This window comes from Cololabis saira, chromosome 24 (assembly GCF_033807715.1).
Source record: "Cololabis saira isolate AMF1-May2022 chromosome 24, fColSai1.1, whole genome shotgun sequence".
NCBI classification, from domain to species: domain Eukaryota; kingdom Metazoa; phylum Chordata; class Actinopteri; order Beloniformes; family Belonidae; genus Cololabis; species Cololabis saira.
In genome coordinates this window covers 15,251,768-15,274,530 of record NC_084610.1, presented here as the reverse complement: position 1 = coordinate 15,274,530, position 22,763 = coordinate 15,251,768, and the positions used below count along the sequence as shown (strand labels likewise).

At 42.1% G+C, this 22,763-nt stretch overlaps 1 protein-coding gene across 1 annotated transcript in view; it reads left to right on the top strand.

Moving 5' to 3' along the window:
• Positions 1 to 22,763, top strand: part of zranb3 (zinc finger, RAN-binding domain containing 3) — a 141,877-nt gene that overhangs the window by 87,224 nt on the left and 31,890 nt on the right. The window contains exons 15-16 of the mRNA XM_061715461.1: positions 10,306 to 10,463; positions 19,674 to 19,778. Coding sequence (XP_061571445.1) covers positions 10,306 to 10,463; positions 19,674 to 19,778 — 263 coding nt within the window. The remainder of the gene's footprint in view (positions 1 to 10,305; positions 10,464 to 19,673; positions 19,779 to 22,763) is intronic.

Sequence of the window (22,763 nt, the reverse complement as noted above, 5' to 3'; positions counted from 1 at the left end):
CGCCATGTTTACTGTTGACTGCTGCCTTACGAACGACTGGAATTGAAAAGTGAATCGTTTGTAAAACTTGCAAACGATTCCAAGGAATTCAAACACTGGGAACCGGTTCTGAACAAGAACCGGTTCTCGATTCCCATCCCTAGTAGGACGATAAGGAGCGACCAGATCTACCAGGAGTTCTGTCACTTCATAGCTGCTCGCAGCGAGACAAACTAAAAAAAATTTAAAAGCGTCGCTGCTTGAAGTTTCTCTCACTCTCATTTTTAACCTGATATCGAACACAAGCCACAGACCCAGCAGCACATCTATCATCTCCTCCAGGTTCTACATCTTTAGTGTTGTTGTCTTCTTCGTTTAGATCACACAATCAAATACGTCACAGCAGCTTCACTCCAACCTCCTACTTCTGCTCCAGGTGAATTGTTATGGAAAAGAAACCAGGCCGAGTTGAGTAGAGCCGAGTAGGTGCTGGTGGAAAAGCGCCATAACACACGACCCTTTTCCCGCCGTCCACTCCGCTTATCCCCGTCTGAGACTCTCTGAGGGACGCCGGGAAACAAATCCCCAATTACGCGCCGCGTAATATTGCAAATTAAGACCTCTGTGTTTGACTGCTCGCATCTCGATGGGATACACAAAGCAATAAATTGTGCTAATTGCAAAGAACTAATTACAGCGTCTGCAATATGAAGACCTTTAAAAAGAAAATTGCCAGACTAGCAGAGTCTAAGAGAAGGCAAAAAGTAAAATAAGTAAGAACCTTGTGACCTGGATGCCGGCGGTGAGAGCGTGGCGCCGCTGCGGGTTCTGCCGCTGATTTACACAGATTTCTGCACGGCTTGGGTGGAAATAAGTACGGCGCAAGTCGTTTAGGCTTTAATAGCCAAACTATCAGCCTCCTTCCAGCCTTTATCTCCACACACACACACACTCTGACATCTATTAGTTCTCACATCATCCAGTGGTTAATTTCCCTCTCTGGAGCTACTTGTGCCCCCCGCCATGGTCTCCGATTGAATCCGAGAACAACTCCCCCCCGCGGGGCTTTCTACTCCCTGCCCCCACTCGGGCAAAAAAATACTTAAGGTGAGTGAAAGGGCTGCTTTAAGGAAGAAGGAAAAGGGAAAACACACCTATTCAGAGATAAAAGCCTCATTGTGGGTCAGAAATGGCAGCAGCAGAGAGACGCTGCAGGATATGAACCCGCGCCCCCCCGTATGCCCTTTTGGACTAGGCCTGTGTTGAAAAAATCGATTTTCCGATTCTAAATCGATTCTCATATTAATTCCTAAAAATCGATTTGTATGTCTAAAGATGGATTTTTAAAATTTTTACATTTTCACCTGGTGAACTTTAATCCCTGTAGCCCCGTCATTTAATTCACACATGCGCTGGAATGTGTGAATTAAACTTTTGGTATTTTCTTGTTTATGCCCAAAAAAGAAATGTTTTGTTGGACACGAGAATAACTACTTCCATGTTTTTGCCTTTAAATATGTCTAAAAGTATGAAAACATTCAAGTTTTCTGTTATAATTGCATAAATTGTCTATATTTCATTACTTTATATACTGTCTTGGGGTTAAATTTGCATAAAATGCTTAAAACCAAATTTTCAAAAATTAAAAACCCGAAAAAAACAGAAAATGGAAAAACTAAAAACGGAATGTGGGGAAAAAAATAAAACCGATTTCATTCGTCCTCTGTTTCCTCCCTGGATCTGTTTGGTAATTCTGACCCACGATGTTTCTGAAAGCAGTTCTATCAGCATTCTGGGTGGTGATTGGTCCTTACAGCATCATTAGCTGCCAATACTTGCTGTTGAATGTCAATATAATACTAGTATTAATGTTGCATAACTACAGTCATATCATTTAGGCAACAGCTCAAAAAAATGTTTTAATAACACTAACCCAAATCAATATCGGATTGAATCCGATAGAATCAAATCCTGATAATCGATTCTGAATCTTAAGAATCGAATTGATTCTTGACATTTGAATCGATCCCCAGCCCTATTTTGGACATGTACTTTTCTTTCTTTCCCGGTATTTATCTGGAGTCCTGCGCAGGAGAAGCGTCTTCAGCGTTGCCACAGAGCTGCGAGTCGGGGAGTCGGGGAGTCGGGGGGGTTAACCGAGGACGCGCTCGGACCACCTGAGAGGCTGAGATGAGAGGAATATTTGTGGCGTTATTGGTCACCGGAGTGGTTAGTGGCAGGCCTGCGTCAGCCGTTTTCCAGCGGCGGGACGCTAAAATGAAACACGGCGGTTGTCCAATAAAAGTGACCTATGGGGTCAGGAGCGCCGCCTAATGATTTCTCTCCACCTGCCCGTTGTTTTGCGGCGGCGCGGCGCCGAGCAGAGCTGTCGGCCACCCCCGCCTCTTGATTGCTCTGAGATTACTTTCCACACAGCACAGACAGGCAATCACTCCTCCTCCACCTCCGTCTCCCTCTCTCCTTACTGTCTGTCGCTCCATCCATCTGCATGCTGCACCCATCACACATCAATACCGCTTTTCTTCTTCTTGTTTGTTTGCCGCGCGTGCACGTACGTGCGCACGCTGGAGCAGCGTTGGCTGCACCATATGTCTTCATCCTTGAAGAGTGGAGTTTCTCTCTTTCTTTCGTTCCGACGCTGCAGAAGATGAGATGACTCAGTCCAATTAGGGTTTTTTTTTCTTTTTTTTTTTTCTCCGTTTGTTTGGTTATTTTTTTGTCTCCCAGTAAAATAACAGATAAATCCCTCCGGGTGTTTTGAAGGCACTGTTCATACTGTGTAAGTGACAGTCTAATAAGACGACTTTGTAAGATGAATTGCCCCAATCGTATAAATGGCCCACTTAATGCAGCTGGCGCATACCGCTGCTGCAAACGGGGGGGGGGTTAAAAAAAAAACAAGAAAAGAAAACTGCTTACAACAAATATCAGTGGCACGTTGCAGAGCTGCTGGGTTCCATTAGGGATGGAGCTGGGCAGGAGGATGGATGGGGTTTGGCGAGGCGCTCGTGTCCTAAAAAATGTTTCAGTTCCACCTTCGCTGCTCTGCAAGTGTCTCTCTTATTATCTCCGTGTTTTCAGACCCAACGCGGCTCATGGCCGGAGCAGCCAGGGCGAGATCAGAACAATGTGTTCCAGACCTCGGAAGATTGCAGAGTATTAGGGCCATGCAGGAGAAAAAATCATTGAGAGGGGAAGATTTTTTTTTTTTTATTGTGCACTTCGAGAAAAAAGTCGAAATGTTGAGATTAATGTTGAAATACAATTTCAAGAATAAAGTCGAAATTTCGTGAATAAAGTCATTTAGACTTTTTTCTCGATGTAACGTGTCTGGCGATTCAATGATCTGCTAGTTTTGCCAGCACAGTTAACTAGACACGGAAGGATACGAGCGAGGATCGTTTACAGAGTGAATGTAATTCTGTATTACAGTACGAGGCGCTCACCTCGCATAGAGTGGGACGTAATTATGAAAACAAAAAAAAGATCTTTAGACGTACAAATCGATTTTTTTAGGAATTAAAATGAGAATCGATTTAGAATTGGAAAATCGTTTTTTTCAACACAGGCCTATCAAACACTGACTCGTGCAACACCGTCTTGTCTTTTCTCGCCGTACCTTTGTTTCCCTTTTACACCCTTTCCACTTCATCCTCGCTCCAAATCAACCCAGCTCGCTGCTCGCTTTACATCTCCTTCAACCAGGTTTTATGTCTTGTTAAGCTCTGGAGTTACTTTGTTTTAACTGCAGGTACATTTACAGGTTTAAACTCGTCTTACAAATATGTTTGTAGGTGATGAAAATACACTCATATACGCTGCCAAAACTCATTCATAAGAGAGTAAAAAAGAATTATTTTAAGACATTTTGAGGACGATTTTACACTATTTTGCTGATTTTAAGAATTTTAGTCAAGTAAATATAGGAGTATAGGAACATTTTGACTATATTTACAACTTGTTTCAACAAGGTCTGTTTTTACAGTGTAATTAACTTTATCAAGTTTCTTGATAAAAGTTCTATAAAAACACCAGGTTAGTAACATACGGAAGAGTATTAGGGCCATGCAGGAGAAAAAATATTTAAACAGGGAAGATTTTTTTTTTTATTGTGCACTTCGAGAAAAAAGTCGAAATGTCGAGATTAATGTTGAAATACAATTTCAAGAATAAAGTCGAAATTTTGCCTTTTTTCCTCAACATTTCAACTTTATTCATGAAATTTTGACTTTTTTCTCAACACGCTCTAAAATTTTATTTTTCTCCTGCATGGCCCTAATACTCTACCACACACCTGCAACGACGCTAAGCATAAAAGTGAAAGATGGAGATGTTGCTCGGGGGAGAAATGACTTGTTAGGAGAAATAAGGTGTTTTAACTTCAAGCTGCACCGTAAATTTTAGCTGCAGCAGCAACTGGATGCTGTGAATTCTCAAATAAATGATGTCTATTGCAGTTACATGGGAGAAGTTAGATAAAACCAGCGCATGGGAGAGATTAATGTAGGATATCATGTCATTCATATGGAGGTCGGTGAACTCAAGGCGGTGGGCGGACCGGCGGCTGAGCGGAGCGCCGCTCCACCTGCAGGGCCTCAAACTGTTTTATTTAGACCTAATTGACATTTATTTTACTTTTTAAATACAATTTTCCATTCTCTGTCACTTACATAGATGTTTCCATTAGGTTTGTCGCTCGGGTTTCTAGCATGAAGTCCTTTTCTGCGACTCGAGGAAAAGGAAAGCTGCAGCTCGAGGAGTACAACCTCACTTCCACTCGTTAATGTAAATAAATACAGAATGCAGTGGTTTCCAAATCTCAGCAGGATGTAAACATGTTGAAACTGAGACATTTTGTCATTTTGTGGAATATATTGTCTCATTTTGAGTGTGAAGGCGGCAACCCCTCAGAAAATGTTTGAACAGGGCACCAGATGCAGGTAGGAGCCAGGCAGTGTGTGCTTGTTTTGCTGAAATCTGCAAGGTCCCCGGGAGAGACAAGAGTATATGTCGCTCCATCGACTTTTCAGCACTGATGGAGCCTTTCCAGATGTGTTGTGCAAGTTCGTAATTCTCATGAACTAGTTCAAAGTTCAGTTCACTTAGTTTAAAAATGAACAGTTCACGTTCTTAGTTCACCATTTTCACTTTGAACTAGTTCGAATTCAGTTAATTTCAATATTTTTAGGTGAGAAGTACGAATGAAACGCCCCCCTATCCTAAAACTGTTCACTGTATACAATCATGATTGTCCTAGTGATTTTCAACTTTCCTCAGAGGCTGTAAATCTCCAACAATGCAGTCCAATATCAGTTTGTCTACCTGCTGCAGGTAAATCAACCCCCTGAAGGTGCAGCAGTGGGACTGGGGTTGTTTGGGGCTGTTGGGTCTTTTTGGTCTTTCCTGATCACTTTTTTTTTTTGATTATCAAGGACTCTCAGATATTTCCTCACACTGGACGGATGCTTTAACTCCACATGACGTTTCAAATGTGAAGTTGACGAGGCAGACGCTCGGACTTGTTTTCTCAGCGCAGGTGGACATCATTTGCACAGAAAGTTTAGATTTTTACCGTCGGACTCTTTAGGAGACGATGTGTAAAATTCCTGCAGATAATGATAAGCGGATCATCATCATCTGACGGCTCGCTGACGCTGTGTCCGCAACGTCTCTCTCTTCACTGGTCATGTAAAGATGCACCGGGCTCGGGCCACCGTTGCCATGGAGCTGGTGCCCGTTGTTATGCTAGTGTGCACTGCATTGTGGGTAATGTAGTGTGAAGTCGTCATCTCATCCAATATTTTAAATGTGCGCCGCCCGCTGCTGAAATGAGAAGGAGGATTATTCCGTAATAATTGGACCTAAACAGTGAAGCTGAAACTCACATAATCTGAACAGTTCAAATTCCAGTTCGTGATCTGCAGAATGAACAAGTTCACGTTCAAGTTCTTTATTTGCTAATATTTTGCGTTCAGTTCAACGTTCTCACAGAAATGAACGTGTTCAATGAACTTGTTCATGCACAACACTGCTTTCCAGATGTGCGAGTGGCCCACGCCGCAGCCGCTAGCTCGACCCCACACCCTCAGGTGTGATTAGCAGGTGTTGCAGCTCAGCACTTCTAAACTAGTCCGTGCAGCTTCTTCCACTAGACAATCATGCTTTTGTGTAATGCACTGACCTCCTAAAGGATCACAAGGATCCGGTATTGACCTTCGACCTGATTCTCTCAATCTTTTAATTACATCATACACTGCAGAAGGTGAGATTTTATACATTGAGGAACATTTGACTGAAATGATTGCACATTTTTTTGATGCCGTTCGACAGATTGGTAAACCTCTGCCCATCTTCACATCTTAGGCCTTGTTTACACGTAGCAAAAATGGTGGTGTTTTCATGCGTTTTGGCCCTTCGTTTACACGAAAAAGAAGCTCAAAGTCACCAAAAACGATAATTTATGAAAATTCTGGCCAAAGTAGAGATTTGCAGAAACTCCGTCTTCACGTTTGCTTGTAAACAGAGGGAAACTGACATTTAGGCTTCAGAACTTCACATTATGCGACATAAACGTCACCAGCCTCGTGTGTGCGACCTGTGTTTACAATTTGTTTGGCCACCGTCAATATTTTCTTGTATTTTACTTGTTTTATATTCTAAAGTCACACTTAAAAGTAACTCCACTTCTCTGTCACTCCAAACGAAAGACTCTCGTTCATCTTGGAAGTAACTGGAAGTTACTCGTGTCATTTCTTGACGTTTTTTTCCAGGATTCTGATTGGCTAGCATGACTTTATGCTTCTCGTTACACTGCCCCCTGTAGGTTTGGCTGCTCATAGCACCTTAACAGCGTATTCATGCGGGTTCGTGTAAATTATGGTATTTTTCAAAACGAGGGGGGGAAATATCAGTTTTTGTAAATACCCGGCTCTGTGTAAACGTGGCTCTGAAACGCTCCTTTTGTTCTCCGCCAGGTTACCCACTTGCTGCCAATGCAGCCTAATCAGCTGCCGAATGTTCCTCCAGTCGCTCGTGATCTGTGCCGATTGCTTCTCCATCCTTTTGTTGCCCCCGTTGCAACTTTTTTGTGTTGCTCCCGTCAAAACTGAGACTATAACCGGGGCTTTCTTGCAGGTCATGATGCAACACTTGGAAACCAGAAAGAGCTAACGGACGTCTTCATTCCCGTTAGGTAGGGTTGCCAACCGTCCCTTGAAAAACGGAATCGTCCCGTATTTATAAACTAAAGCACGCGTCCCGTATTGAGCTGAAAAGGGACGCACTTTGTCCCGTATTACTGTGAGTCAAAATAGTCAGAAAATGCCAATGGAAAATGGCATTGAGCTGTTGAGTTCATAAGTTATTTTATTCTGTTTTACTACAACTGTAGCTACAGTCATGGCCTTTGAGGCACAAATATGTTTAAGTTTTCTACAGACTTTCTGTTTGCACTTTTGTTATTGCCCTAAAAATGTGCACTATTACAGAATGGATGTTCTGCTTTCTTTATATCGTTTTATATTAATTTATACAATATACAATAAGTTAAGCAGGACAGGTTTCTGTTTAAGAAAGATACTTATTTTATTCAGTTCATTTTGTTATTTTGTATTAAAGTGAATTGCTGGATAATAATTAGTTTTCCATGTGTTCATGGCATTCAAAAATATGCATCTAATTCAATTCAGGTTCGAGTCAAATAGTTAAAAAAATCGTTTCACTCACAAAAAAAGGGGCAAAAAAAATGTACCACGCCAGGAAAGGTGAAGGCTGCCGATGAGGTGTCCCTTATTTATTTTACAGGGAGTTGGCAACCCTACCGTTAGGTCACTTAACCCTCTTAGTCGTTCAATCCCCGGGGTGATGTCGTCTCATCACCACCCGCGATCCGGCGCAGGCCAGCGCTTATTCCACGGAAAGTCTCTCACATACATCAGCCCATGGCGGCATTTTCAGCTATTAGCAAGGCAGATGACCACACACACACACACACACACACACACACATTCCCATGAACACACGACAGGGCAGACAACTGGCCACGCAAAGTGATTTAAGCCCAGTATTATCAGAGTGTTATAGGTCATTGTCTAAATGAAGCGTGGTCGAACAGCGGCGCTCTCATTTCCAGCGCCTGACCTTTCCTTGCTCGACGCTGGCAGGATGAGCGAGCTACATCGCTGACATTAATGACCTGCTCTCTTTCTTCTCTTCCTCGGTTTCTCTCCATCTGAGGCTGTCACTTTATCACTCATTTTTCACATCCAGCCGTGTTTTTTCATCCTTTTTGTTCAGGAAATTCTGAGGTGAACTTGTGAAGAAAAGAGTTTCTCCTTTGCAGCAACACATTATTACACAACATTAAAGGACGGGTTGCTTTGGTGAGATTAGAGGACGGATATCAAACCCTGCGTCTGAAGGTGCCAGACTGTTGTACGTCTGATTTGTTTTACATGTTTATTATAAACTGAACTAAAGAATACGACCCCTGAGGTCTGAGAGCGGCTACATCGTGAACATGCAGTATTATTATTCATCTTTGTCCCCAGCGCACAGAGATTCCTCCAGGTTCTGAGATGTTTTGATCACATTTGATGAAAATGCAGTTTTCTCAGACTGGCGGACCATTTTGGAGGTCGAGTTCATGCTTCTCATCTTTCAGCACCAGTTTATTGCTGTGCCGTTCAGACTACACAACTTGCTGTTATGTAATCAGGATTCTCAAAGTCACTGTGGTGTTTCACACTAGTGGCACTTGTGTTCGATACCAAGTTTAAAAATGAGAGTGAGAGAAGCTTCAAGCGGCGAGGCTTTTTAATTTTTTTAGTTTGTTTTGGTATTGCTGAAAAGTCCGTTGGGAGCCGCGAGCAGCTATGAAGAGACAGAGCTCCTGGTGGATCTGGTCGTTCCTTATCGCCCGTCTAGATCCCTTTTTAATTCTCTCCTCAGCCACCAGGTTTATGAACATCTGCACCTCAGAGTTGGATCATGAAACAGACTTTTGCTGCCGTTGCCTGTCGAATAAAATGAATAAGAAGCTGGTGTTGCGATGTGGCCTGTTCCCTCGCTTCCCTGTGGCTTTCCCTGTCTCCCCTCACCCCAAACCTTGGGAAGCTCCCACTGGTTCCAGATAGTTGTCATGCTTAATATCACTTGGCTGTCGGCGATGAGTCAGATAACATCTTTGATGGATCTCTGACTTGTTCACACATAATGATTAAGTGCTGATTGGGCTCTGAGCAGTCAAATCAGGCTTAAAGTCATTTGAAAATGACTTAAAGGGGACCTTAAAGTCATCGGCGTAGGGTACGCGCCGATTTAACGCAGAACTGTAATTCAGGCTTTAAGATCCGTTTACACCGTGTAACTGCATGCGAGCGTCCGACTATCGCGTCGAGCTGCGTGACATCGGACGCTCTCTGTCCACACTGAAACCGTTAAACTCGCGGCCAGTTAGGACAGTCCAATACAAAAAAAATAAAGCAATGGAATTGATTTTGTCGCAGAAGCTCTGTCGCATGGGACACGCTTTGTGTACGCAGCCGCTGCTCTTCTGCCCGGAGAGGCTTTGTTCCCTCCCCTGCTACACGTCATTCAGGCAGCCAATCAGCACAGAGCCTCATTATCAGCGGTAAAAATAGAGACATGGCCCACAGGCTGAACTTCTGTTTTATGTAGAAAAAACAAGCTTTTGATTGTTTTTAAGACATTCAAGGCCTGTTTAAAATATACATGAAATACCATAATAGGTCTCCTTTAAGATGTCATAAAGAGTCTAAAGTACATAAGTGTCTGGGACTTCTCTCTGAACACAATAACGGCTCCCGCTTTTACTATCAGCAATGACGTACTTATTCTAAATAATTAACTGTTATTTCAAACACTAACTTAAAAGTAAAGATGCCATTTGAGAACTCATTTTGGCTCATTTGAACTGAGACTTATTGATTCTGCTTTTGGTATCAAAACGCAGGAGAGCAGGGTGTTGAGGTGTCGGTTTGTTGTTGCATCTACGTCTGATGGGATGATGGTGTGTGTTCATATGCAAATACAACAGGTAATTAAATTAACATTTTCATTTCCAACTGTTTTCAAGCAATAAGCATTAATGTGCTGGATATTTCCCGTGCATCACCAGACAAGTGTCATGGTCTCTCAATATCGTGCTCTGTGTAATAAATATTCAGTTAAATGTTTCTGCTCTTCAAAGGAGCAAACAGTCTCCAATAAACCAGGAAAGTCAATAATGAAGCAATAATACATGCTCAGCCAGATATTAGTCAGCCTCTTCTTCTCTCCCTGCAGACCGCGATGCTGTGGCGTGTTTGTCTTCACATTCTGATGCTAATGGCGATGATGAGGGAGATGGTGGCGGCGACGACGCCGACACCAGCCAGCCGGTTTATCCAGGCCTGCAGTTCTGCGCCAGCCAGCACACCGACCGGATATATCTGTACTCCAAGGTACTGCCGTGTGTGTATGTGTGTATGTGTGTGTGATTGTGTGTGTGTGTGTGTGTGTGTGATTGTGTGATTGTGCACGTCGGCTGTTGCAGTTATGGGATGTTTTTACAAGCCGATATTCGACGGTGAAAGGCAAGGCAAGTTTATTCGTATAGCACAATTCAACACGAGGTAATTCAAAGTGCTTTACATCAACATTAAAAGCAGCAAGACACAATTAAACAGTAAATAACAAATAAAATGATAAAAAAGAGGTAAAATAATAAAAAGCACAAGTTGTTAAAAAGTAAGGGCAGTACAGTATAGCACAGGGGTGTCAAACATACGGCCCGCGGGCCGGAACTGGCCCCCAAGGAGGTTCTATCAGGCCCGCGGGATAATTTAAAAGTGAAAAAAATGCATAAAAGACATGGAATTCAAATTTTTAATAAGATGCAATTCATGTATTATCTGCTAGGGGGCGCACTGTTTTGCTCAGAGTAGAAGACAACAGCGGTATCAATGCGCCATCTGCTTCTTTATAAATCTCATTTAATCTTAAAGTACATTACTATATTTTTCAATACCAATTAATTGTTAAAGTTGTGTGCCTTTGCACAATCAGTGGGATCAGTGGCAATGATAAAATGTGAATGATAAAAGTAAATTGCACATTTGTCTAAGGAAATATGAGGTGTTCCATGAAATGTTTTGTAAAAGGAATGTTCATTGAATTTCAACATTTTCCTAATATATTTGCCCTTTTTTACACCAAAACAAAGGAAAGACATGATATTGTGAGTGCGACTTCCATACATGCTATATTATACCTTGTATGGTATAATTTTAATGGTCCGGCCCACTTGACATCTACCGAGGCCGGATGTGGCCCACGATGTGAAATGGGTTTGACACCCCTGGTATAGCAGGTACATCTCATTCTTACAATGGCAAGAATTACGTTTCTATACAGTCAAAACGTACAAAGACCGGGTCAAATACAGTATTACAAAAATAATAAAGAATAACTGAACGCTGCCTCACCTTGCTTGGTTCTGGTTCTTGGGAACCACAACAAACCAGATCCAGATTTCCTAAGAAAGTTTCCTCCAGGAATTTCTTTCCCAGAACGACTAATTTGCTCGGCAGGACACTTTTCATCTCTTTTATTAAAACGTAAACCATTTCCCCGGCCCGGCGTCCTCGTCCAGTTTCTTCGCTCTACATGTACATCTTAACATAAATCTTCTCTCGTCCTCACCATGATGTCGCCACCTCCGTGTTTTGCTGCAGGGATGCACTCGGTGCAGAGATTGCAGTAGGAAATTGTCGCCAAGAGGCTGAATATCATGGATATTGTTGACAGTCTCAAAGATTAAGGTTTTAAAATACTGCTGCACGTGATGAGGAAGAATATGATCTATGATGTCATAGCTGACATGATGATGGTATGATTGGTCATATATAAACAAATACCTTATTAGGTCTTTCTGCTGAGCAGCTAAAACTGACACCTAACACAAAATAGGCTTTGCAAACACCATGAAATAAAGTAGAATTCATGTATTTTTACTATTGGAGACATCTGGTTTTGTAGAAATATCTAAACAGACAACAGAATCCTGCAAGACTGCAGCTAATAACGTGTCCGGTGAGTTTAGATGCTCATTTCATGCAATTTTGGCTCTAAATTGGCGTCTCTGGCTGTAAAGTTTCATCTTTAATATATAAATATATTATTGACATTTATAGTGTGAATGGATGGCGTTTGAAAAGCAACAGGATACCTTCTTATTATTCTTATTTTTATATTGTGATCTTGGTGAATTTTCATTAATAGACTTGAAATAAGCAAAGTCTCCTGCTGTTTGATGACTTGATATCACTTTAAGGGCTTGCGAACGAGATTACAGCGAATTGTCTAAGCTTCGTTTTCAGGGGTTGAATGACTTAAAGATGCAGCAAAAGAGTGCACTGTAAAAAAACAAAAAAGGCTGCTCTAAAACTCTATTAAACATTGTTTTATTTTAAGAAAAACTTTAGAGAAACATTGTCTTGACTAAAATTCTTCAAAATAGTCTTAATTTTCTTGAAACAAGCCTTTTTTTGACTTTCTTAGAAATTATTTTTTGCAGCGCGGTAGGAGAAAAAAAATCCCTTTTTTAGGACCAACTGCGAAGTATTTCTGTAGGATGGCGTTTGTGGCGCCGGTGCGTTTGGAAAAAGTACCGAAATGAAAAACCAAATGAACAATCATCTGGGTACGTCTGTAATCACAACTGTTGTCGGGGTTTGAAACAATAAGAAGAAACGTTATGTAAATGTTGTGAAAAGGTAACATTTATTTGATTTAAATGGACATTTCCATTTGTTGTTTAGCATAAGTGACACTGAGATGAGCATTTGTTTTACTGGTGAACTGAGCGACAGCAGCGAAGCAATAACGGCGAGACCTGCCGCTCCTTCACAGGCCGCCGGTTACCCAACAGGGCAGTAAACACGGGGGGGAAACAGCCGCAGGCAACATCAACAAATTCATAGCTTCAGATGAAATGATTTGTCTTAGATAATCGTGATGGGATGAGGTGCGGCTACCGCGGCGTTGATGAGCTCAGGCTGGTGGAGAAACGCTCTAATGTGTCATTGCAAGTTTATCGCAGTTTAAAGAAAATGGATTTACCTTGATGGCCGACTCACTCACACAAACCAGAAATCCGTTTGTCACTTTAAGATCCGTTTTTATTTGCCTGAGATTGATTTCAAGCGGTGTGTTAAAAGATAAATTAAAATATGTACCACCTTAGGAACTACCAGTAAGAGCTTCAGATTAGTAGCTTAGCAAAGTCTTTTATGGTTCACCTCTGGTTTTACATCTGTTTCTTAAAAGTAGGGTAAGTAATCTCTATGTGACTATTGAATATCTCCTCTCCTTCAACTGGCTGCTTATCTCATGGGTACCCTGTGAAAGAACTCAAAACAGACACAGTGGAGTTAGCCAATAGAGGGAATGCGCATGACGTCACAGATGCGACTTCACAGCGGGTTACGCCCACTGAGTGGCAGAAAGACTGAGTGGCAGCGTAAACTTTCAGTTTGAGCAACAGGAAAACATCTAAAATGGGAAAGAGCTGTTGTGCGATCAACTGTACTCATAGATTTAGCAAGAAATCGGAGTTATCGTTTTAAAGACTGCCAAAAAATAAGCTTAAGAGAGACAAAAGGATCGCTGCGATTCGCAGAAACAACTGGATTCCAGGCACCGAAACGTGGATTTGCGGTTCCCATTTTGTATCAGATAATGTTGGATTTTTGGGTAGCTAACATTAAACGGTCAAATCATAAAGTCCGGTGTCTTCATCACTTTAATTTCTACAACAAATCCTGCCTTGAAGTCGGACCAAGCGTCAAGACTTTTGTATGCCTTCAAGCTTTGCTTCGTGTATTTCCCCGGCGTAGAAATTAAGTACATATAAATATCAGGAAACTGGATTCGTGGAAAAATATTAATGTCCATGGACCACTGGTTCTTCTGGTAACTGTACGGGTCACTGTCAAGTCCAACTGCCTTTAATTTAAGCCGATAATCGGATGTTATCACGTCTTCTCCACTAGTTGCAGCCATTTTTGCTGATGTTTTGCCACTCAGTGCGAGTAAGGGTCCAGTGGCAAAGTGACGTCAATTCAGACCCTCTATTACTGACAGGGGGCGGGGTTTGTGCTTGTGCTAATGAAGTAGTGAAGGCTTGGTAGAGTTCATGATGGGGCGTGTGGTGTTTGTTTTTCTCCCTCTGGGAGCACCAGAGTAAGGGGGAGGAGCTTGCTCTGAATATTGCTGATGTTTTGTATCAAATATCAACGAGAGGTGACATCATCCAAAAAATGCCTTACCCTACCTTTAAGATCAGTGCTCCTTGATGAAGACCAGAGGTTGGGATTTTATCTTTTTAAATGCTATTGTAAAAAAGAGTTTTGAGGAAATGAAAAACTGCAGGAGCAGAACTTTTAAGCCCCCCAAGACACTCAGAAATGAAGTGAAGATTTGTGTTTTCCAGTCTGTAATCAGATCAGATGTTCCTCTAACCGCCTTCCTCGCTGAACTAGCGGCTGCTTCCTGCATCCATCAGGTTAATGCCAGCTAAAGCTCCACCTCGCTGAGACTCGGATTGCACTCCTGAGCATTTTTCTGGCACTCTTTCTCGAGAGCCACTTGCCAACAGACCTCTTTATTGATCACAATGTGATGCTTAACACCCAGTTTGTTTCACCGGTGCGGGATCAAATTCCTCCCCGCTCCAGCGTTTAAGACACAAGAGGGTTTGCAACATCGCAAAAAGAACAAAAGCGCCCAAATGAATCAGCGATGGAACACGTCCCCGTCGGCAAGAGACGAGTGTCATGTACGCGCGGCTGAGATGATAAGCCGCGGAGATAAACGTCCCCCGTCGTCGTTTAAATGATAAACTGGGGGAATTCTGGCTGGAAAGCTGTCACATTGGGATAATCCGGGGCCGGGCTGAAGCGTTCACTCGGGGGGCCGCTCGCCGCACAATCAGATGGAGATTTGTCAACGGGGCTTGAATGAGAAATATTGAGAGTATTAGGAATTTTATGTCTTATTTTCTGCACATCACACCGTTTTATTCAAGGAGTCGTCTTTTTCCTGTAAACACGCCGGTGTGATTCAGACTTTCATCGAGCGTTGTGTTGAGATGACGCCGTGACTCTGGTCTGTGGCGCGTTTGTGTGACGAACCCCTAAAATGGAGTTAGGCAAGTTTATTTGTATAGCACAATTCAACAGAAGGTAATTCAAAGTGCTTTACATCGACATTAAAAGCGGCAAGACACAATTGAAACATAAATAACAAATAAAATGATAGGAAAAGAGGTAAGATTCACCCGGTCTTTGTACGTTTTGACCGTATAGAAACGTAATTTTCTTCAGTTGTGTGAAATAAGACCTGGAAACAGGCATTGTGGCATAGAATTGTTAAATTGCTTTAATTCACCGTACGAATTGTTACAGATTACTTTTGTAATACTGTATTTGACCCGGTCTTTGTACGTTTGTACTCTACTGCCCTGACTTTTTAACAACTTGTAATGGCAAGAATTACGTTTCTATACGGTCAAAACGTACAGAGACCAGGTAAAATACAGTATTACAAAAGTAATCTGTAACAATTCATATGGTGAATTAAACCAATTTGACAATTCTATGCCACAATGTCTGTTTCCAGGTCTTATTTCACACAACTGACGAGAATTACGTTTTTATACGGTCAAAACGTACAAAGACCAGGTCAAATACAGTATTACAAAAGTAATCTGTAACAATTCATATGCTGAATTAAACCAGTTTAACAATTCTATGCCACAATGCCTGTTTCCAGGTCTTCTAGTTGGAGGGGTGTTGATGACATGTCCATGCGTTTTTATCTCATGGTATTCATCGGTTTGTGATTGGTTGCAGACGGAGAGCCTCTCCTGCCACATCCGAGCGCCGCTCTAATCCGTCCTCATGCTGTTACGGCACAAACGGCCACACCTTCCCCCTCCCGACTCCCCGTCATGTTTATTTTAGCATAATCCAAATAAACAGGAGGAAGCCAGGATCCAGGACAGGGGGAACAACTTCCCCATGTTTATGTGGATCTCCACTTCCACGCCTCAGCTGTTTGCAGGTATTAACCCTTTAAGACCGGCTGGAGCGCCGGCGCTACCGTTTGCATATTGATTCTCAAAACGTACAGTTACAACCAAATAAAACAGAGCAATAATTCTTTTTGCATGTTAAACGGGAAAGGTTTCAGTTTCATATCCTGCATTTAGTGTTTCCCAGAGTTTTAATCCATTAAATTGTTTGGAAAAATCACATAATAATCCAGTAAAATTGTGCACACAGAAATCTTCATAACTGACATCACGGGTTATTTATAGATCTGGTACGTGTTCACAGCTCGTCCTACGCTGACACATACATCATCACGTTGTCAGCGTGTCATCAGGTTGGATTTTTCCACGCCACTTCCCGCAAAAAGGGAGGTGATGTCATTCTCCCGGGAAACTAGTCGGTTTGAATTGGCTTTTTATCAGAGATTTTCACGAAAGATTACTCAGTGACAACCCACACAAACCATACACAGATTCAGATTTAGATGTTTTATTGTCATTATACAAGGTATACAACGAAATTAAAAGCAGCACGGAGTGGTGTTTTCCTTCAAAAAGAAAGATTTTTAAGTAAAAAGTAGAATAAGTATAAAATAGTACAAAATAAAATAGAATAGACTCTGTAAACGGTATATATACTGTACAAGAAAATGTGCAACAGTGCAGCAGTGCAAACATATAGCGCACTACATACTCACTATACACACCCTCACACACATATTATGGATCCACCAAAGTCCGTGCGCGTGAAACGGTATAAACGGTTTACCGTGATCGAAGCTGAGTTCAGCATCGGATGAAGACGCGATTCTAAACGCGATACATAAAAGGATATATCTCAAAAACTAAAGTATGAATTCATTCCAAATACATTTCATTTGGTTTGAAAGGCTTCTGTGTTACTTTTTTCCATTGACAATTTTGAGGGATTTCTGGATTTAGGGAAATATGTGTAAAATTAAAAAACTATTAACATTTGTTTTGTAGTCATTTGCACTTTTTAGAATTTTTTTTAGTTAGTATGGACTTGTAACATACAGATTATTAAAGATTGGCTTATATAGGTTGTTTTGATGCATAGCAAATGAAAAATACTCCATAAAATGGCAGTATAGCATGTAGAAATGTAAAAATATGCTTAGGCAGACTTGTTCCATCTCTCTCCGTGCACATCCTCTCTTTGACCCCTGAAGGTTCACGTCATCTCACTGGCTAGTGACTTTAGCGAGTGGTCGTCTGTAGTCAGCACCAATGAAGCTGTAATTACTGGGGGGGGGTGATTACGCCGGTCCCCTCCGAACCACCGCAGGACGATTACCAATAATTGCACAAAGGTACAATCTTCTGGCCGCATGCATGCTCTTCTTCATATTCCTCATTAGCGTCGCTAATGCATGCAAAGTGTCACGAGAGGAGCAGCATCCATCGTGTATTAGAGGAAGCAGAGAAAACAAGACGGAGCGCTAATGAGCTCCTTGGTTACCAAAGGAATTACCATGGCAACCAATAAGGAATAAAGTGTGGCCAGATTAGAGGACTTTAATGTAATTGGATTCAAGTTCTCCACGTTGGTAATCAAGAATCTGATTGCCCAGCAGAAGATGCGTAAAGTTTTAGTGCACGTGGAAATACAGTACGAGACCAGACTAATTGCATGTGCGGAATTAGATATGTGGTTTGTAATTACAGAGCAGCCGCTTGGACGCTGCATTTGCATGAGGACGTCTATTGTTGCAGCCTCCTCGTGCAAGCTTTCTCCGGCCAGCGGGGGGTCCTGCCCTCGCTTCTGGTGGCCTTCTCCTGGCAGATCTGCTGCTCCTGGTGATACAGATCTGATTCTTCTGGTGATGCAGATCTGCTTCTTCTGGTGTATTCAGATCTGCTTCTTCTGGTTTATGCAGATCTGCTTCTTCTGGTGATGCAGATCTGCTTCTTCTGGTTTATGCAGATCTGCTTCTCCTGGTTTATGCAGATCTGCTTCTCCTGGTGATGCAGATCTGCTTCTTCTGGTTTATGCAGATCTGCTTCTTCTGGTTTATGCAGATCTGCTTCTTCCGGTTTATGCAGATCTGCTTCTTCTGGTTTAAGCAGATCTGCTTCTCCTGGTGATGCAGATCTGCTTCTTCTGGTTTATGCAGATCTGCTTCTTCTGGTTTATGCAGATCTGCTTCTTCTGGTGATGCAGATCTGCTTCTTCTGGTTTATGCAGATCTGCTTCTTCTGGTTTATGCAGATCTGCTTCTTCTGGTGATGCAGATCTGCTTCTTCTGGTGATGCAGATCTGCTTCTTCTGGTGATGCAGATCTGCTTCTTCTGGTGATGCAGATCTGCTTCTTCTGGTGATGCAGATCTGCTTCTTCTGGTTTATGCAGATCTGCTTCTTCTGGTTTATGCAGATCTGCTTCTCCTGTTTTTTTTTAGTTTTTGTTTTTTTTAATTACAGATCCCCATTAGTCCTCACTGCAGTGAATACTATTCTTCCTGGGCTCCAACATTGCACACATAAAACATAAAACAATAAAATACAATCCTTACAATTAAAACATAACTAAATCTAAACAAAAATGATCTGAGATGTGATGGAATTCAACCCTTAAATTGTTGAAACCAGCCAGAACCAAACAACAAAAAATATTCAATTTTACACACTCAGATTTTCAGAATAAACCAAGAATTTCCGATTAAACCAACCAACTAAAACTGACTTCCTTGCTAAGTACTGCTTGAATCTAGCTTTATTGTTTATCATGGTTAAATGTGGTGGAGGCGCTTATTCCAATATGTTACAGCTCTATACATTGTAGCCCTCTTTAGTGCATCGGTTCTTGGTAGAAGTGAACACCAGAAGCAGATCTGGTTGCATAGCCTTGTGGATGCAGATCTGCTTTTTCTGGTGATGCAGATCTGCTTCTTCTGGTGATGCAGATCTGCTTCCAACCCCGTGCTGCCGGAGCACATTAGAGAAAGGGAGTGTAAATGTCTCCTGCTTGTGGAGTGTACGCCCGGATGAAACGCCCACGCCTCAGCCTCAGCAGCCCTGCAGGAAGGTGCTGCGGTGATGATTTGTGTGACTGCAGGATTACATCCTCGTCTTCAGCTCAGACTCGCCCCTCAGACGGACGTCCGTCAGTAAATCTTTTAATCCCAGGAACTTTCACTCTCTGAGGTTGTTCTGCCGTTAAAAAAACAGCTGAAGAAGAGAAAAGAAACAGACAGCCAGCCTCCCGCACTCTGCCCACCTGTACCTGTTTGTTTAAGTCATATGAAAACAATTTATCTGCCCAGCAGGTGAGTGAAACAATAACTCAGCAGGACGGGCGGCGAGCAAACACGCGTGGTCGTATCTGTGTCTGGCTCGGTCGCCCCGGCGACTCAAGCTCTGCAAGCGGGAGTTTTAGCCAGAACCAGACACTTGCAATCAAACACAAACCAGGAGATCTCACGTGTGTCTGTGTCGACGTGCTCTCAGAGAGATGTTGGTGATTAATATCAGGAGCTGCTGCATGGCCATGACTTTGCTTCAGGCTGCCCTCTCCGTCTCTGTCTCCCCGTCTTTCAGGATGGAGCTGCGCTGAACCTGAGCTTCATCCCCCTGGACATCAGGCTAACCAACTGGGACGACCTGCCGGAGGCCTTCAGCCGGCGCCAGGAAAATCGAATGCAGGTCTGCCCTTCCCGCCAGGCTGGGGGAGAGAGAGAGAGTGTGTGTGTGTGTGTGTGTGTGTGTGTGCTTTGATATTCATGACTGTGTGTGGGTGTGTGCATCTGGACACCAGGGAGCTGGAGCTCCTTAATTTCTCATCACTGTAAAAACACTTTAAAGGGAAATTAAACTGGAGTTGACTTTTAGATTAGAAGTTGAGCAAATATTTTCTTCCTTTGATTCATCAGAACAGCGAGAAAATGCAACCAGACACCTAAACCAAACTCTGTAGTTAAACGCTGATTTGAGCCAAAGATCTTTTAGTTTGGTATCGCAGCCAGCGGGGGGGTGACTCCTCGTTCCTAGTGAAGATGAAGCACAGGGCATTGGGGGGGGGGGGTATTAAGGCAAGGCAAGACAAGGCAAGTTTATTTAATAAATACTTCTCTCCAAACAGGGCAGTTTCCCCAGTCCTTGAAAACTGCAGTAATAAAACCTCTTCTAAAAAAATAAAATCTGGAGCAAATTCAGGCTTTTATGATGCAAAAAAATCTTTTTAACGCATTTCAGTCTGGATTTCGGCCTCACCACAGCACTGAGACTGTACTCATCAAAGTCTTAAATGATATTCATCTGAATAATGATGCCTCTGTTCTGGTATTACTGGATCTGAGTGCTGCATTTGACACAGTTGATCATAACATTCTTCTCAGCAGATTGGAAAAGTGGGTGGGACTTACCGGCACTTTGCTTCAATGGTTTAAATCCTACTTGCAAGATAGGGGCCTTTTTTGTGTCAATTGGAAACTATGAGTCTGAGAGAACCAGGATCACATGTGGGGTTCCTCAAGGGTCCATTCTCGGACCGCTTCTATTCAACATCTATATGTTACCCCTAGCTCAGATTATGGAACATCACAACATTTCCTACCATACTTGCTGATGACACACAGCTCTATATAGTAAATACTTAGCTGCTGTACTCTACTGCCCTTAATTGTGCTATACAAATAAACTTGCCATGCCTATTTGTAAAGCACAATTCAACACAAGGTAAATCAAAGTGCTTTACGTCAACATTAAAAGCGGCAAGACATAATTAAACAGAAAATAACAAATAAAATGAAATAAAATGATGAGAAAAGAGGTAAAATAATCAAAAGCTTCTTAAAATGCCAAGAATTATGTTTCTATACGGTCAAAACGTACAAAGACCGGGTCAAATACAGTATTACAAAAGTAATCTGTAACAATTCGTCGGGTGAATCAAACCAATTTGACAATTCTACGTCACAATGCCTGCATTAAGGGCTTATCCATAACTTTGCGCGGTTTTCAAAAGTATATAATATTTAATTTAAGAGTACGTTTAAATAACAAATACAATGAAATAAAATGATAAGATAGAGGTAAAATGATAAAAAGCACAAGTTGTTATAAAAGGGCAGTAGAGTTAAATGGACCAGATGCATGTCGGTGCCATGGGGAAGTGGTGACACCAGCGAGACCTGAGGAGGGAGAACAAGGCAACGCTGGAGATGATGGAGCTGGTGGGAGGAGGGGGAGGGGGGGCGGATTAGACCAGCAGAGGAGAGAGTTCCATTTTATGAGGGTCGTTAAAGGAGACGGATCATCGCCTCAAACGACCCCCATGTATTAAATCCTGCGATCGGCCGCGGCTGCATCACGGCGGCTGACAGACGCCCCACCTGTCACGTTGTTTATGTCGGTTTGTAAAACCCAGGCGTGAGTTGCATCCATCCCCCGACCCATCATTTACGCCCCGTTACCCTCCAATTGTCCATCACAATCAATACCCAGTAAGCAGTTTAGCGTGCGCTGCGACGCGGCCGGGACAGGAAGCAGTGATGTGCAGGCTTTTCTTCACCCACGGCCTTGAGAGGAATAAACAGACTGCAGCTTTGAAACCATTCTGAGATCATCGTAAAAACAACCTCAGGATGAGCCTGTGTGTCGTGAGAACACGTTGTACAGAGTAACGCAGCTGCGGCAGCACATTTCATGACAGTAAATGTATCACAACCAGGAGGAGATGTTACTTACGGAAGAGTATTAGGGCCAGGCAGGAGAAAAATAAAAATCATATTTTAGGAAGATTTTTTTTCATTATGCACTTCGAGAAAAAAGTTGAAATGTCGAGAAAAAAGTCGAAATGTCGAGATTAATGTTGAAGTCCAATTTCAAGAAAAAAGTCGAAATGTTGAGAAAAAAGTCAAAATTTCGTGAATAAAGTTGAAATGTTGAGAAAAAAGGCAAAATTTCGACTTTTTTCTCGACATTTTGACTTTTTTCTCAAAGTGCACAATAAAAAAAAATCTTCCCTGCTCAAATATTTTTTCTCCTGCATGGCCCTAATTTTTATCAAGAAACTTGATAAAGTTAATTACACTGTAAAAACAGACCTTGTTGAAACAAGTTGGAAATATATTCAAAATGTTCCTATAATCCTACATTTACTTGACTAAAATTCTTAAAATCAGCAAAATAGTGTAAAATCGTCCTCAAAATGTCTTAAAAGAATCCTTTTTTACTCTGAGTTTTTGCAGTGTATATGAGTGTATTTTCATCACCTTCAAACATATTTGTAAGACGAGTTTAAACCTGTAAATGTACCTGCAGTTAAAACAAAGTACCTCCAGAGCTTAACAAGACATAAAACCTGGTTGAAGGAGATGTAAAGCGAGCAGCGAGCTGGGTTGATTCGGAGCGAGGATGAAGTGGAAAGGGTGTAAAAGGGAAACAAAGGTACGGCGAGACAAGACAAGACGGTGTTGCACGAGTCAGTGTTTGATAGGCCTGTGTTGAAAAAAACGATTTTCCAATTCTAAATCGATTCTCATTTTAATTCCTAAAAAATCGATTTTTACGTCTAAAGATCAATTTTTTTTTTCATAATTACATCCCACTCCATGCGAGGTGAGCGCCTCGTACTGTAATACAAAATTACATTCACTCTGAAAATGATCCTCGCTCGTATCCTTCTGT